The 17071-nt window shown below is 51.1% G+C and overlaps 1 protein-coding gene across 1 annotated transcript; it reads right to left on the bottom strand.

Annotated features, from left to right (window-relative positions):
* Positions 1–1864: 1864 nt before the first annotated feature.
* Positions 1865–3967, bottom strand: LOC144612483 (putative G-protein coupled receptor 139). The gene is made up of 2 exons (XM_078432066.1): positions 3892–3967; positions 1865–2763 (listed from the first exon to the last, which is right to left on the bottom strand). The coding sequence occupies exons 1-2, from the start codon at positions 3965–3967 to the stop codon at positions 1865–1867; spliced, it is 975 nt and encodes a 324-aa protein (XP_078288192.1).
* Positions 3968–17071: the final 13104 nt, after the last annotated feature.

Here is a 17071-nt window from a genome sequence, read left to right as displayed (position 1 = left end):
TGTGCATTGGAGGGAGAGACAAAGTGGGGGGGTAGAAAGAGGGGGAGAGAGATATAGCAGAGAGAGAGGTGTGGAAGGAGAGACAGAGAGAGTAGGTAGCAACTATGAGTTTAATTTAGTGTTCATTTATTATAAAGTCGAGGAGGGGGAGAGGGTATGAAATATTATAGTTTCGTTTATTATTACAAATTTATTATAATAAAGTTGAGAGGAGGAGAGAGAGTGGGGAGAGATGGGTTGAGATAGAGGGGGAGAAAGAAAGGAGGGAGAGAGAGAATGGAGAGATTAGTTTTTAGTTTAACTTAGTTTCGTTTATTTAGACAAAAAAAAGGAGAGAAGGGGTGAGGGGATCAGAGAGGATTAATAAGAGTGGAGAGTGACTGAGGGGAAATGGCTTTGTGAGAAAGATGAGAGAGAGTTAGAGGGGCAGAGAGAGAGAAAGGGAGAGAGAAAGGGGGCAGAGAGAGTGAGGGAGAGGGGGAGAGAAAGGGGAAGGTGGTCTCAAATATTAGTTTAGTTTAATTTATTATTGTAAATGTATTCTTATAAAGTGGAAGGGGTGAGATAGAGAGAGAAGGGGGAGAGAGAAGGGAGAGAGCGGGATGGGAGAGAGATGGCGAGAGAGAAGGGAGAGAGACAGGGGGTGGTAGGGAGAGGGAGAAGGAGGGGAGAGATAGGGAGAGGGGGGATGGGGTAAAGAGTAGTGGGGCGGGTGTTGAGAGAGAGAGTTGAGAGAGAGGGGAAGAGAGGGGGAAGAGAAAAACGAGTGAGGGGAGAGAGAGGGCGCAGACAGAGAGAGAGAGTGTGAGAGAGAAAGAGGGGAGAGAGAAGGGAAAGAGAGTCCTCAGAGCGTTTCCCGATGTTTGTTGATAAGGCATTTAAAAAACCCTCTTGTTAGATGTTTACGCCTCTGAATTCCGAGCTGGATTACTTTGTGTCTGTGCCTACCTGAGTAACGTCAGATACTGGGTACAAGTCTCGCACAAAATTGCACATATTTTATTCGTACACACAGGCTGGTGAGTGTATGGAACGAGCTGCCAGAGGCATGTACCATTGCAACGTTTAGGGAACATTTAGACATGTATATGAATAGGACAGGTTGAGAGGGATATGGGCCAAACACGGGCAGGTGGGACTGGGATATAAGGGGCATGTTGCATTGTAGTGGGCGAGTTGGGCCGCAGATGTTTCCGTGCTGCATGACTCCATGAGTCTGTGACTCCATGAGATGGGACAGTGGACCCTGGGGGAAGGACACGCCAGGCGGACCTGTCACTAGTGGGAGATTGGACAATCATTCTGGGGATGGTTATACCAGGCGGACCACCTTCAAGAGGCAGATCTGAACGGCGGAGGGAGACGACACCATTGGTCCCAGGGCGGAGTTCAACCCAGACCGGTCCTCACTGTGGAGGGAGACGGGGCCATTTGTCCCTGGACGGAGTTTACCCCAGACTGGTCCCACTGCGAAGGGAGATCATTGGTCCCAGGGTGGAGTTTATTCCAGAATGGTCCCCACTGCGGAGGGAGATGATTGGTTCCAGGACGGAGTTTATGCCAGACCGATCGCCACTGCGGAGGAAGATTATATGTCTCAGGGTGGAGTTTACCCCGGATCGGCCCCCACTGCGGAGGGAGAAGTGATAGTTGGACCCAAAGCGGATTTACCCCAGACAGATCCGCAATGCGGGAGATGGGACGATTGGGTAAACGTGTCAGATCTCGTTGTTGCGGGCTGCAGGTCCCGTAGCGGGGCCGTCAATGGGATCATCCGCCACGACTGACACCTGGAAGATCCTGCGGTGATTGTGAGGAGCCGGAGCCTGGAGCGGAGAGACTGCGGCCGCCCTCTGGGATGCGCTCAGGGCGAGGATTTATTAATGAATCGAAGCGCTGAGGTGAGCGGATATTTCACCGCGCTCTTCACCTGCTCCCTGAACTTGGACTGGGTCGCCGCGTAAATAAATGTGTTCGTGCAGCAGCTGAGATTACTCAGCAAATACCCAATGTAACCAAAGATCAATTCAGAATCATTCCCACCATCTCCAATTCCTGTGACCTGATAATAAACGAAGTTTACAACCGTCGTCAGCCACAGGAGGATGAAGCTGCCGGAGATGGTGAAGAGTAAAACCACAGACCTCCTCCTGCTCTCCATCTCCGGGTCACTGCGCTTCTCCCCCTTGCTCTGACCCTTCAGCCCCTGACGGACCCGACTGGCCACTAAAATGTGCCGGACTGTCAGAGCGTTGAGCAGCAGGATCACAGCGAAAGGGAGGAGCGGAGTTAAAACCGTGTCGAACCAGTCATATGCCACCCACCCGGGGTCAGTGTAATAACTGTCCGCAGAGTCACAGAACCACGGGATGCTGTCGATGATTGTGCGAGGTTTTCGTGTGAAGTAACGGGGAACGTTTTTCAGACAGAGCAGAACGCCGGTTGTTGCGAGAACCGCGGCCGCAGTTTTACCGGTACAATATTTTGTTTTCAGCTTCTGGCAACAAATGGCGATAAACCGATCAAAGGTGAAAGTGACGGTGAACCAGACAGAACAGTTTGTAGCTGCAAACATCAGTACAATTATAACACTGCACACAGGGGTGATGGACAGGAAACTCCAATAAAAATAATGATATCGGATCCAATACAAAATGACCGTCGTTATAAGGACCAGTAGATCGGCCGCTGCCATGGCCACCAGGTAGCGAGTGGTGCAGATGGAGAGACCGCACTTTCCCCGGGACAGGATCACAATCGCCACTAAATTCACTGCGGAAAGAGAAGTGGAACGGACACTGGGCATTACTGAACACGGTCACCGGGGCTGAACACCGGCTCGACTTTCAGCGAAAGACCAGTGTTTTACCCGGTGCGCGGCTGCAAGTTTAACAAGAGAGAAGGAAAGGGTGACGTTTCGGGTCGAGAACCTTCTTCAGACCGAGACCCTTCCATCAGTCTGAAGAAGGGTATCGACCCGAAACGTCACTCATTCCTTCTCTCCTGAGATGCTGCCTGCGTGACTCCAGCATTTTGTGTCTACCTTCGATGTAAACCAGCAACTGCATTTATCTTCCTTTGCAAATTTAACAATGTCAGTCCCGGCTCCGACTGTGCCCGACCTGCCTGCTCCAGCGGAGAAGAGATAAGGCAACGGGTGGGGTAAAGGGCGTGGAGGGAACGTGCAGCCACCGCTACAATAAGCGGAATGGTCCTTTCTGTCGTTAACCCTGCTCACAGTCTAAGATGGGGCCGATTTCACTACCGTGACCGGCCGTGTTTAACCCGGGCTCTATGGCACTCGGTATCTGATGGGGACAAGGAGGGATCCAGAGGGAAAGCAGGGACAACTTGGAATCCAGCAGCAGAGTGGCTCCGTTAATGGATTAATTTCACAATAAGTTCAGTTCGGTAACAACACACGCCGGTGGATCCGCGGCCAGTGGTTCAGGAGATCGATCCAATTGTTGACCAACAGGCGGTAGAATCCGACTGTGACAGACTCCACAGTGAGACGTATCCACAGGAGCGGGTGTTCACTCTGATCAATAACTCAGACACAGTGAACTTCACAATGTAAACCCCTCCCCAGTCACACCGTCCCGGAGAGCTGCCTGTCCGGAGCACTGAGACAACTGTGGGCAAGGTCGCACTGAAGGCAAGAACGACATTTTAGCGGGTCCCGGCAATGAGAGAAAAATAGGGTTAGTTTCGGCTGTCTGAAAATGAGAAAAATCACAGCGTTAATTCAAAAATATTTAATTTGGAGGATTGTTATACAACACCTATTCTTATACATCGATCATCAGTTGGAAAGCTTGTAACATGATCAGAATCAGGTTAACACCGATTAACAAAGAGTTATAAAACGTAATTGTTCTGCTCACTTACCAGGAACTCCAACGGCAGCAATGATAATGTACACGATTTTCTCCACGTCCACATATTCCCTCAGCCTTTGTCCCATTTTCTCTGCCCAGCGACGTGTCCCCGTGAGCTACCGGTAATCTCACGGAATGAATTGCTGCGGCAGAACATCGCCGGAGATTTTATACCATTTTCCGTTCCCTCCAGGACTGTGAAGTTTCAACAGAAGTAAAAATAGAGATTTCGAAATTATTCGCAAACAGATGACATCAGCCAAATGAAATCTCCGCTGAGACAGGTCGTGATATATCCAGGAGATTGATTGAGAATGGGAATTATGGCGATACTGAGGGATTTAAATTGGGAGCGTCATTGTTCAAGTAAAGGGGATATTGTTTTAAACTCCATCAGATCCAACTCTCCACCTCATGTTGTTTATCTGATTTCCTTCAACCCGCTTCACTCAGCAAAGTAAGTCAAAATTCCAGGGACTCTCTCAGGGCTTCTAGTGCCCAGTTTGAAGGTGGAATGGGCGAGCTTTGTCCACAGGTTGAGGAATTAGTTCAACAGATCACCTCAGAATAAAATGCCCCTCCACTCTGCTTCACCACTAAATATGATTGCGGCTCATCTGACTGCAACCAGAACCTCACACATCCGGTGATGCCGGTAACCATTCACTCCTTGCTCGCCTGAAATATATCTGCCTTTTCCCTGGGACAATAAAATTCCCTGCCTGCATCACCTCTGGAACGACACAAAGACTCACGACACTCAGAGAACAGCAACAGCAACATTACCGCCTCAGAATTGTCCTAAAGACAGATAAAACTGCAAATGATGCAGCACATCTCCCTCCTCCCTTTCCGTTTCTCTCTCCCTCCATCCTTACTGCTGTCCTCTCTCCGAACTGTTACTCTCTCTGCTACCATCTCTATTCTCCTTTTCTGCGCCGCCCTCGCTCTATCAACCTCTCTCCCTTTACCAGCCCTCCCCTCTCACTTTCACTGCAGCTCTCCTTTCGTTTCCCAGCACTTCTCTGACCATTCCCTCTCTCCATTTTGCCAACCTACTCGCTCTGAACTCCCGACTCTCCTCATGTTCCCACTCTCCCTTTGACTGCTCACTCTCCCTCCATCCTTTCCACTTTCGTCGTCTCCGCTATCTCTCCATTTCATCGTTGTACTCCCTATCTGTCTCTGCACGTCCCCCAACTCACCTCATGCTCGCCCTCACTTCTCTATCCAACGCCTTTCTTAGGAAGTGCGGTTAAAACCGTTAGCCACCATGGGATTTAACAGCTGTCCCTATACCCCTTCCCTCACGCTCCAGAAACCCTTCCAGGTGAGACAGATGTTCACTTGCACCTCCTCTAATCTCATATACTTCATGCGGTGCTCCAGACATGGCCTTCTTCACATCGGCGTGGTCAAGTGGAAACTCGGCCACCGTTTCGCCGAACACTTACCCTCGTTCCGCTAACGTCTGCCGGATCTCCCTGTTACTAACCATTGTACCTCCCCTTCCCACACTGACCTTTCTGTCCTGGACGTCCTGACAGAGTCATTGACAGAGTGAGGCTACACGCAAACGTAAAGAACGCCACTTCATATCCCGCTTTGGTACTTTACAACCTAATGGTCTGGACATTGAATTATCCAATGTTAGGAAACGAACGCCCTTATTCCCGCTTTCCCCTCGCACTTCTTCGTGCCTCAACCGGACTCGCACCTACCTATCTCCTCTACCTCCCCTTTACCGATATTCCTTCCACTCTCTTTATAATTCCATCCTCTGTAATCCTCATCTCACTCCTTTTATCCTTTACTCTCTGGTCTCAACCACCTGACTGTGAAAACGCTATTCACCTGCATCCGCTCATCATTCAACCTGCTTTGTCCTGTCACCCTCTGTTCCAGCCTTCTCCCGCTGCCGACAACAAAAAGCCTGAAGAAGGTTCCTGAACGGGTACGTCAGCTATCCATGTCCTTGGAAGGTTCAGGATGTTCAGCATATCCCCAACAACTGTCACTAACCTCTACAGATGCACCATAGAAAGTATGTTATCAGGATGCCTCACGGCTTGGTTCTGGAACAGCTTCACCCAAGACCGTAAGAATTCTAGCGAATTGCGGACGCAGCCCAGACCATCACACAAAGCAACCTCCCTTCTATTTACTCCATTTATGCCTCAGGCTGCCTGGGCAAGGCTGGGAGCAAAGTCAATGACTACTCGCACCCTGGCCACTCCCTCTTCTTCCCTTTCCCATTAGGCAAAATGTAGACAAGTGTGAAAATGCAAACCTCCTGATTCAGGCACAGTTTCTGAACAGCTGTTATCGCGCAACTGAATCATCCTACCACAACCAGAGGGCAGTGTCGAACTGCTATCTAAATCTTTGGTGACCCTCGGACAATCTTTGATCGGGACATGCTGGTTTTACCATGAACTAAATGTTATCCCTTATCATATATCCGCACACCGTAAATGGCTCGATTATGATCATATATTGTCTCTCTGTTGACCGGATAACACTTAACAAAAGCTTTTCACGACACTTCAGAACCCGTGAAAATAAACTAAACTAAACTGATAAACTATACTTCTCCAGAGATGCATCCTGACTCGCATTGGTTATTGTTTGTGTGTGAAAGTGTGATTGTGTGAGTCCATGCATAAGTGTGTTAGCACGTGTATGCAAGTGTGAATGTGTGAGATTGTACAAAGTTGGAGGGTGTGTGTATGCGTAAGTGTTTGCAACAATTTCAATGATTTAATGATACGTTATTAGCACATGTACCAGATACAGTGAAATGGTTTGTTTCGTAGACAACCCGGTAACATCATGTAGCATACGTCACCCAGGCAGTACACAGGTTTCGCTACATTTTGACGCCGGCAAAGTTGCAGACGTTGGCCGGATAGTTCTATCTCCTGCCTGCCGCCGCACCGCCGGTCGCCCCTTCGTTCTCGGCGGCCTTCCTCGCTCTCCGACGGTCCACCTCGCTCTCTGCGGTTCCTCGCGGTTCCCACCTCGCTACCGAGGCGCGGCTCCCATCGCCGTACGCGGTGGGCGAGCCGGGCCTACCGGGCCGACTGAAGGGCTTGGCCCCGCTTACCGGGAACACTCCTGGCCGCGCTGCGTTGCTCGCCGCGAACACCCTGGGATCCTACTGAATCCCAAAATGTGGAAGTGTGCATGCGTGTGTGATGGCGGCAGAGTTTATGAGTCCCTGTATTTGTGTGTGTGTCTGTCTGTGCGTTTGCGTGAGTGTGCGTGTGAGTGTGAGTGAGTGAGTGAGTGACTGAGTGAGTAAGTGTGGGTGCTGGTGCGATTGAATGTATCTGAGTCTCTGAGTGGGACAGTGCATATGTGTTTGTGAGTGACAGTGATTTTGCGTGTGTGAGTATATGTGGCTGTTTGTCTGTGAGACAATGTGAGAGATTATGTGGCAATGTGAGTTTGTGAGAATGTTTGAATATGTAATTGTTTGATAGTGAGTGTATGTGTGCGCGAGTATATGATGGTGTTGAGTCAGTGAGTGTGTTCGCTGGTCACTGTGTGCGAATGAGCGCGTGTTTCTTCGTGCTACAACATGTGTATGTGTCTGTAGGTGTGAGTGCATGTGTATGTGAGATTGTATGTGAGAATGTGTGAGAATGTATTTGAGTGCTTGTGATTGTATGTAAGAGATCGTGCGTGGCTTCGTGCGCGGGTATGTGTGTGCGTGTTTGACTGTGTTTGTGTGTGAATATGTGTGTTTACGATTGTGTAACAGCTTGGGTGTAGATACGATAAGCGTGAGTGTGCAAGAATGTCAGCGTGTGAGCGTGCGCGAGAGTGTTTGGGAGTGCCAGTGGTGTGTAAGTCTGAATTGGTATGAGTGAGCGTGCGAGAGTATTTGTGTGAGATCAGTATGATGGAATGTGCAAACGTATATAAAGTATCTGTAGATCTGGAAGCCTGTGTGACCTTTCGTGAGTTTACGGGTGTGTGTGTGAGCAAGTGTGAGTACGTGAGTCTCTGTTAGGTAGAAATGTGGAGTGGCACACAGTGAAATTATCCTGATAGGATAACACGCTGTGGGGTAGTACTGATGGAGTGGCATACTGTGGGGTAGTACTGATGCAGAGACAGACTGTGGGCTATTACTGATTCTGTGACAATCTGGGGTAGTGCTATTGGAGTGACGCAATGTGGAGTAGTACTGTTCTTATGACAAACTGTGTGGAGTACTGATGGAGTGCCACACGTACTGATGCAATGACGCACTGTGAGGTAGTACAGAGGAACGGACACAGTGTGGGGCAGTAGTGATGAAGTGACATTCTACGAAGTACTGATGGAGTAACACGTTCTGGAGTCGTACTGATGGAGTGGTACACTGTGTGGTGGTATTGATGGAATGGCAATCTGTGGGGCAGTACTGATGGAATAACACAATGTGACCTTGTGCTGATGGAGTGACACACTATTGGTTAGGAATGTTGTAATGGCGTACATGGGTTTTAATGAAGATGTGACACGCTGTGGGGCAGTACTGATGGAGTGACACACTGCAGTGGTACTGATGGAGTGACACACTGTCGGTTGGTACAGATGGAGTGACACACGTTGCAGCAGTACTGATGGAGTGACATCAGTTGTGGTAGTGTTGGTGGACTAACACACTGGGTTGGTACAGATGGAGTGACACACTTTGCAGTAGTTCTGATGGAGTGATACAACTTTAGGCTCTACTGATGTAGTGACACGCTGCAGCTAATACTGATGGAGTGACAAAATCAGGAGTAGTAGTGTTGTTATGACAAACTGTGGAGTAGTACCGATGGACCGACACACAGTGGGATAGAACTGATCTGTTGACAAAGTGTGAGGTGGTTCTGTTGTAATGGCATACTGTGGGTGAGTATTGATGGATGAAACAGTGTGCGGTAGTACTAATGGAGTGATACATTGTGAGGTAGTACTGAGGAATTGGCACACTGTAGGCCAGTATAAATAGAGTGACACTCTGTGGTAGTACTGATGTAATCACACTCCTTGAGGTAGTACTGATGGAGTGACAAATTGTGTGGTGGTACTGATGCAATTACATACTGTGGGGTTGGACTGATTGAGTGACACGCTGTTGGGCAGTACTGATGGAATGACAAACGTTGGGTAGTATTGATGGACTGTCAAACTGCAGGTTTGTACTGATGGAGTGACACACTTCTGTGTAGTGTTGATTGAATCACACACTGGGGGTAGTATGGATAGAATGTCGCACAGTGGGCTAGTACTGATGCAGTGACACACTGTGGGGTGGCACTGTCGGGATGCACATTGTGGAATAGTATGGACTGACGGTGGGGTAGTACTGACGGAGGGATACACTGTTGGGTAACACTAATTGAATGAGACTGTGGTTGTACTGATTGAGTGACACACGATGGAGTCATACACCGTGGGGTACTACTGATGAAGTGACACACTGGGGGTTTGTAGAAATGGAGTGACTAACAGTGGGTAGTACTGATTGTGTCACAGTCTGTGGGGATGTACCGATGGAGAGAGACACTGTGGGGTAGTACTGATGGGTTTGGTGATTGTATGGGGTACTGATGGAGAGACACATTATGGGGTTGTATTGATTGAGTTACAGACTGTGGGGTAGTACTGATGGAGTGACACAATGTGTTGGTGGTCCTGATGTAATGACACCCATGCGAAAGTAATGATTAAGATGCACACTGCGGTATCGTACCGGTGAAATTACACATTCTCGTGTAGTACTGAAGGTGTGCGGTCGTACTAATGTAATGACATAATCTAATGTAGTACTGATTGAGTGAAACACTCAGAGGTAGTACTGAAGGAATGACACTGTGGAGTAGTACTAATGGATTGACACAGTCAGGGTTAATACGGATGGAGCAACAAGCATAAGGCAGTAATGATAGAGTACAACACTGTGGGGTACGACTGATGGAATGACATACTACAGCGTAGTACTGATGGACTGACATGCCCCAGTGTTGTTCTGATGGAGTGAAACACTGTGGGGTGGCACTGATGTAATGACATACTGTGGAGTAGTATTGATGGCATGACACTGTGGGTATTACTGATGTAATAACACATTCGGTTGGAGTGACCCAGTGGGCTTGTCGTACTGATGGATAGACACACTGTGTGGTAGTACTGTTGCGATGACAAACTGTGGTGTAATACTAATGGACATCCACACTATGGAGTCACAGCGATGGGCTAGCACAACGCGGGGTAGTCCGGATGGAGTGACACATGTGAGGTAGCTCTGATGGAGTGGAATACTTTGGGGAATGCTGAGTGGATGACATACTGCGGGGAGCACTGAAAGAGTGACGCGTTCTGGGGTTGTACTAATGGAGTGACATGATGTGGGGCAGTACTGATGGCGTGTAACACTATGGAGTTGTACTGATATAGTGACACACTGTGTGGTAATACTGATGGAGTGACACACTGTGCGGTAGAGCTATTGTGATGACAAACTGTGGACTAGTACTCATACAGGGACACTATCGGGTAATTCTGATAGAGTGACACAATTTGTGGCCGCACTGGGATAATCCCGATTGAATGATAAATATCGGGTAGTTCTGATGGAGTGACACACTGTGGGGGAATACTGATGGAGTGACACTGTGGGGTACTACAGATGGTGTGACACAGTGTGTGGTTGTACTGATGAAGTGATAAACAATGGATCGTACTGATGCAGTGACGCAAGTTGGCGTAGTACTGATGGAATGATAACCTGAGTGATATTACTGATGGAGTGACGCACTGTGGGGAGGTAATGATGGAGTGACACAGTGTGGGGAGTAAGAGACTATGTGATACTACAGATGGAGTGACACGTTGTGGGTGACGCTGGTGGAGTGACACACTTTGAGGTAGTACTGATGAAGTGACACACGATGTAGCAATATTGACTTTATGGCATACTGTCGGATAATACTGATTGAGTGACACACTGTGGGGTAGTACTGTGGAGTGAAACATTCCAGGGTAATACTGGTGGATTGAAAACCTGCTGGGTAGTACCGATGAAGTGACATGCCCTGGGGTTGTACTGATGGTGTGACATAATGTGTTGTAGTAATGATGGCGTAGAGGTCATTTGGCGTTTATCAGTTATTTTTGCATATTATTCTCATTATCTCGTATCCTGATGTAGTTTGGACACTATAGGGTTAATGCTATGCTTACCCATGGGCTGGGCGGAGCTCGAGTAAGGGCAGTTGGGACGTGTTGGGGATTTGTAACCGAGATGGTGCTGACAAAGGTTCAGGCAAAACGTTCAGCAGCCGAGATGTAACCACGATTGTGGATCTTACTGCCTAGAAGATTATTAGAGGCTTCCGCTGAAGCTTGATCTGGCAGTTCGTATCAATTGCATGGATTGTGGTAAGATATGGAATTTTACCAAGCGAATCAATTACCAGTCGATTACTACAGATATGTCAATATGTTATATTGTGACTTCAAATAAAAACGTCTGACTAATTCAATCCTCGAGAAAGTCCTTGTTATTGTTATCGTTCGCATCATTAAGATCGTTTCACCCGATCTGTGCAAGCGGCAGCTTACGAGCTAATTTGATAGACGAGAAGCTGGCCGCTATGTCGTAAAATTCCATTCTAAGCTGGAACGATCAGCTTGAATTTACTCCTCGGGAATGTTCAGCCAGAACTTGCCTTCGCAAGCGATGAAGTGTGAGATCGTAACTGGACTGGAGTGATTCATCGTAAAAATCTGCCCAAGATGGAATGATTTATTGAAATTTACTCTTCAGGAAGTTCAGAAAGCTTGTCTTCGCAAGAGACGTAGACAATGGAAGTTTACTGAGCCGCGGGGAGATTTATGCCCAAATCTTTCAACCGCAGAATTGAACAAGCATTTCGTGGAGGATGCAGCGTTGTATCTGTCTCTCAGAGTTATTTGAAGACTATTAACTCTTGGATAGAGATTGGCGAAAACAGTGAGGAAATCGCTGTCTGCTTTAAATTGGGTTTTTTTCTGCAGCAAGTGATAACGAAAGCTATTTTCGAGTCATCGAGTGCTTGAAATGCGACCAACATAGCAACGACCTTGGGAGTCCCTGATTACCAAGTCTTGTTCGAAATTTCTAAGCCAGATAAAGGACATCGGGTCTTTTTCAAGTAGCTCAGAATGTCTGAGATTAAATCTGATGTTCGGTCACAAGGTAGCGACAGCCTAAAGTGGAAAAAGGGGCAATCAAACTTACTCAGAAAGGTAAAGACATAGCTTTTAAACGCAATGATAAGCTGAAGGGACGTAAATATAAAATGGCTGAGAAGACCATGGAAAACATCAGAGAGCTAATAAAGTCCGGACAGGAGGCTGAGGTGTGGTTCAATCTGAACCATCTTCACCACCTTAAGGACGAACAGCTACCATTAGCACCAAAAGAATGGGATAAGCAGGAGAAATGGATGCAGCAGGTGGTTGAATCTCTCGATGGATTTAACCAAGATGTTGTTGAGTATCCAAGCCGAGTAGGTCATGAGGCCGCACCGTCCTATATTGAGGGCACCTTATGCCAGGGTGGCGATGACGCAGACTCTATCCGATCTGGAGATAGTGCTTCAAATATTTCGATTTTTAAATTGAGCATCAAATCTCGTGCATCTTCGATGCGTGCTGTTCGTAAGGAGGCGGAGTTGGACTGGCTGTTCTTGCAGGGCAAGTTGGGTTCATGGTACAGAAGCACGGGATTGAGGAGCTAGAAGGCCGAGAAAGAAGCACGGAGGAAAGACGAAGAAGAATGGAAGAGAAAACCATTATATTACGAGGAGGAGAGATCAATTGAAAAGAGAGAAATAACGTTTGTAATTGTAGTCTAAAATGGCAGCAGCCAAGACAAAACTTAATGTACTTGGCGCTCCAAGATCAAGAAGCAGCTCGATAGTATTTGGTAGGATGAGTTCTTATCGAGGACAAAGAGCTGCCTAAAGCCAATTGCCAGTTGGCCGGGAACCATCCGTGACTGAACCCTGGCATGAATGGGGCCCACAGGTTGTTAGGCCGAAGCAAACAATCTGCAGACCATTGGTTAAAGCTAGTGATACGGTGTGGCGGTGCCCGGGGATTAGGCCACTCCCTGGGTCATCTCCCTCGGCACTGAGTGTACAGGGCTGGGGAGGGGTCTGGAGCTACGGGGTTTGCCTGAAGGGGCTAGAGTTTACTCTCGTGCGAGTGACTAAAGAGAGTGGATGTGCTGATGCTATATTAAAGTTACTGTTAATCCTTACCTGGCGTCTTGCCTGATTCCTGCTGCGTCAAGACCCACTACACCGGTGACCCTCGACATTTCCTCGCAAGTCGCGATCGACACGACCGCTCCTCCACCCGCACTACCCGGGCCTGCCGGTCAGCCGCCTCTGGACCCTGCCGGACCCCACACCGTGGACACTGCCGACCGCACTGCTCTCCACGCCGTGGCCTTGAAGCTGCCTCCCCTGTGGACCGATGACCCTGACTTCTGGTTTGACCAGGCCGAGGCGCAGTTCGCCCTGCGGGGCGTAACTGCAGACACCACCAAATACTTTAATGTTGTCGGCGCCCTCGACCAGGCCACCGCGCGACGGGCCCGACCTTTCCTCCGCGCCCCCCACACCCCCCCCCCCGGCGGGTGATAAGTATGAGGGCCTCAAGGCCTTTCTTCTGCGGCAGTTTAGCCTCAGCGAGGCCGAGCGGGCGACCCAGATCCTCCGGATGCCGCCCGTCGGTACTACTGGGCGACACGTTAGCGCTGCTGGGCGACCACGAGCCCTGCTTTTTATTTAAACATTCTTACCTGCTGCAGCTGCCGTCCGATCTCCGCCAGCAGCTCATCAACGACCCGTTCACAGATGATCTCTGGATGGCTCGTCAGCTGGCCCTCGACGCGCTGGAAATCCCTCAGACGACCGACGACGATCCGCAGGTAGGGGCCTCGATTGCCCGCATCTCCACCGCTCCTCGACGTCCTTCGTGACGGGACCCGGCTGCGCCAGTACACCCGGCCGGCAGCACGTATTTCCCGTGCAGCCTGCCGGTAGTTCCTCCGCACGCCACCGGAGGTCGCTGGTGGTCGGATCGGCCCGCACAGCCGCCCGTTTCCACAGACGCCAGCGGTGGGGGCTGGTGCTACTTTCAACGGCGCTGGGGCCCTTCTGCCCGTCAATTCCGGCAGCCCTGTTCGTTCTCGTGAAACGCAGGGGCCGGCCGTCAGTGATTGCTTCGGCGGCCGGCCAGATACACCACGTGTTTGCGTGGGATCGCCGCACCGGGGCTCGTTTCCTTGTGGACACACGGGCTAAGGTGAGCGTCCTTCTCCCTTCGAATGCTGAACTCCGCAGTGGTAAACGCGGCCCCCTCCTCGCTGCGGCAAACGGGACTCCAATACGCACGTATGGGGGTGCGCACGCTCTCCCTCAACTTCGGAGAGGGCTGCTTCTCATGGCCATTCGTCATCGCGGATGTGTCCCAGCCGTTGCTGGCTGCGGACTTTCTACGGGCACATTCCCGGCTCGTGGACGTTAAGCGGCAGCGTTTAGTGCACTCTGTCACTTTGCAGCCTGTTTCCCTCCGCATGGGCGACCCGGTCGTGCTGCCTGATGGGCCCCTGTCGTCCGTGGACGCTACGTTCTCGCGAATTCTGGCCGAGTTCCCCGAAATCCTAGACCCCCAGTTCCATTCCTCCGCCCCGAAGCACGGGGTGGAGCATCACATTCCCACCACTGGCCTGCCCTTGCACGCCCGGACGCGGCGTCTTCCACCGGACAAGCTCCGTCTCGCTCAGGAGGAGTTCCGCCTTATGGAGTCCCTGGGTATTGTGCGCCGCTCAGACAGCCCGTGGTCGTCCCCGCTCCATATGGTCCCCAATGCAGACGGTGACTGGCGCCCTTGCGGTGACTTCCGTCGCCTTAACGATGTTACCATCGCTGACAGGTATCCGGTCCCCCACATTCAGGACTTTAATGCTCACCTGGCTGAGGCCACGTTATTTTCCAAGGTCGATCTAGTGCGTGGCTACAATCAGATTCCCGTCCACCCAGACGACGTCCCCAAGACGGCCATTGTGACAACATTTGGCTTTTCGAATTCCTCCGTATGCCGTTTGGACTTAAGAACGCTGTGCAAGGTTTTCAGCGGCTTATGGACTGTGTGTGCCGTGGCCTGGACTTTGTGTTCGTGCACCTCGATGACATTTTGGTGGCGAGCCACTCGAGACAGGAGCATGCTGCCCATCTCCGCCAGCTATGCCAGCGCATCAGCGATCATGGGCTGGCCATCAACATCGCCAAATGCCGTTTCGGGTTGTCGTCCATCAAATTCATGGGCCACCACGTGACCCCGCACGGGGCGCTGCCGCTCCCGGACAAGGTGGACGCGGTGCGCCAGTTTCCACGCCCCACCACCGTGAGGGGCCTCCAGGAGATCGTGGGGATGGTGGCCTTTTACCGACGATTTGTGCCGTCTGCCCGCTGTTTCACCTCATGGCGGGTAAGCGCAAGGAGGTCGAATGGACTGACGATGCGGTGGCGGCGTTCCAACAGGCCAAGGAAGCCCTGGATACGGCAACGATGCTCGTGCACCCACGCACGGATGCACCAACCAGCCCGACGTTCGACGCTTCGGATGTGGCGGTTGGGGCGGTGCTAGAACAGCAGATTGATGGGTGTTGGAAGCCTCTCGCTTTCTTCAGCAGGCACCTCAGCAGTGCACAGCGGAACTACAGTGCCTTTGACCGCGAGCTCCTTGCCCTTTGCCTTGCCGTCCGCCACTTCCGCTGTTTCCTCGAGGGGCGTGCCTTCACCGCGTACTCTGACCACAAGCCCCTCACCTTTGCGTTCGCCAAGGTGTACGACCCGTGGTCAGCTCGCCAGCAGCGGCAGGTGGCTTTCGTCTCGGAGTTCACTACCTCCATCCGTTTCATCGGGGGCAAAGAAAACAGAGTGGCCGACGCCTTGTCTCGATCTGCGGTCCACGCGTCCTGCAATGGCCGATGGCAACGACCACTCCGCCCTGGCGGCGGCCCAGTTGACGGACGATGAGATGTCCGCCTTTCGTACCGCAATTTCGGGCCTGCGGGTGGAGGACGTTCCCTGTGGCGCTGGAGGCGCAACGCTGCTGTGCGATGTATCCACAGGGCAGCCACGCCCCATCGTTCCCGTTGCCTGGCGGCGCCGGGTGTTCGAGGTGCTGCACGGACTGGCCCACCCTTCCATTCGGGCGACGACGACCCTCGTGGCATCCCGTTTCGTGTGGCACGGGTTGCGTAAACAGGTTGGACATTGGGCGCGCACCTGCATCCCGTGCCAAACTGCCAAAGTACAGCGGCATGTGCGAGCGCCGCTCCAGGAGTTCATCGTCGCTTGACAACGGTTCGACCACATCCATGTGGACATCGTGGGGCCGCTGCCGCCTTCTCGGGGATTCACCCACCTCCTGACTGTGGTTGACCGTTTCACACGGTGGCCAGAAGCGGTTCCACTACCGGACACTTCTGCCTCTACTTATGCCCGTGCGTTGGCGGCACACTGGATTACCAGATTTGGGTGCCGCTCGACATCACGTCCAACCGGGGGCCGCAATTCACCTCCGCACTATTGTCAGCCATGGATCACCTACTGGGGGTTAACATATACCGCACCAGTGCGTACAATCCGCAGGCGAACGGCCTGGTGGAGCGTTTCCACCGCCAGCTCAAGGCTGCCCTGAGGGCCCGGCTTGTTGGCCCGGACTGGGTCGACGCTTTGCCGTGGGTGTTGCTGGGCGTCCGCACTGCGCCCAAGGAGGACTTGGCCAGCTCCTCGGCTGAATTGGTGTATGGGGTCCCGCTGACATTGCCCGGTGAGTTCATTCCATCAGCCCAGGGTCAGGCGGAACAACCATCGGCCGCCCTGCAACGCCTTCGGGATACGGTGGGATAGGCCATTTAAAACGGAGATGAGGAAAAACCTTTTCAGTCAGAGAGTTGTGAATCTGTGGAATTCTCTGCCTCAGAAGGCAGTGAATGCCAATTCTCTGAATGCATTCAAGACAGAGCTAGATGGAGCTCTTAAGGATAGCGGAGTCAGGGGGTATGGGGAGAAGGCAGGAACGAGGTATTGATTGGGAATGTTCAGCCATGATCACATTGAATGGCGGTGCTGGCTCGAAGG

This window comes from Rhinoraja longicauda, unplaced genomic scaffold (genome assembly GCF_053455715.1).
Source record: "Rhinoraja longicauda isolate Sanriku21f unplaced genomic scaffold, sRhiLon1.1 Scf000045, whole genome shotgun sequence".
NCBI lineage: Eukaryota > Metazoa > Chordata > Chondrichthyes > Rajiformes > Arhynchobatidae > Rhinoraja > Rhinoraja longicauda.
This window is presented reverse-complemented; position numbering and strand designations above follow the sequence as displayed.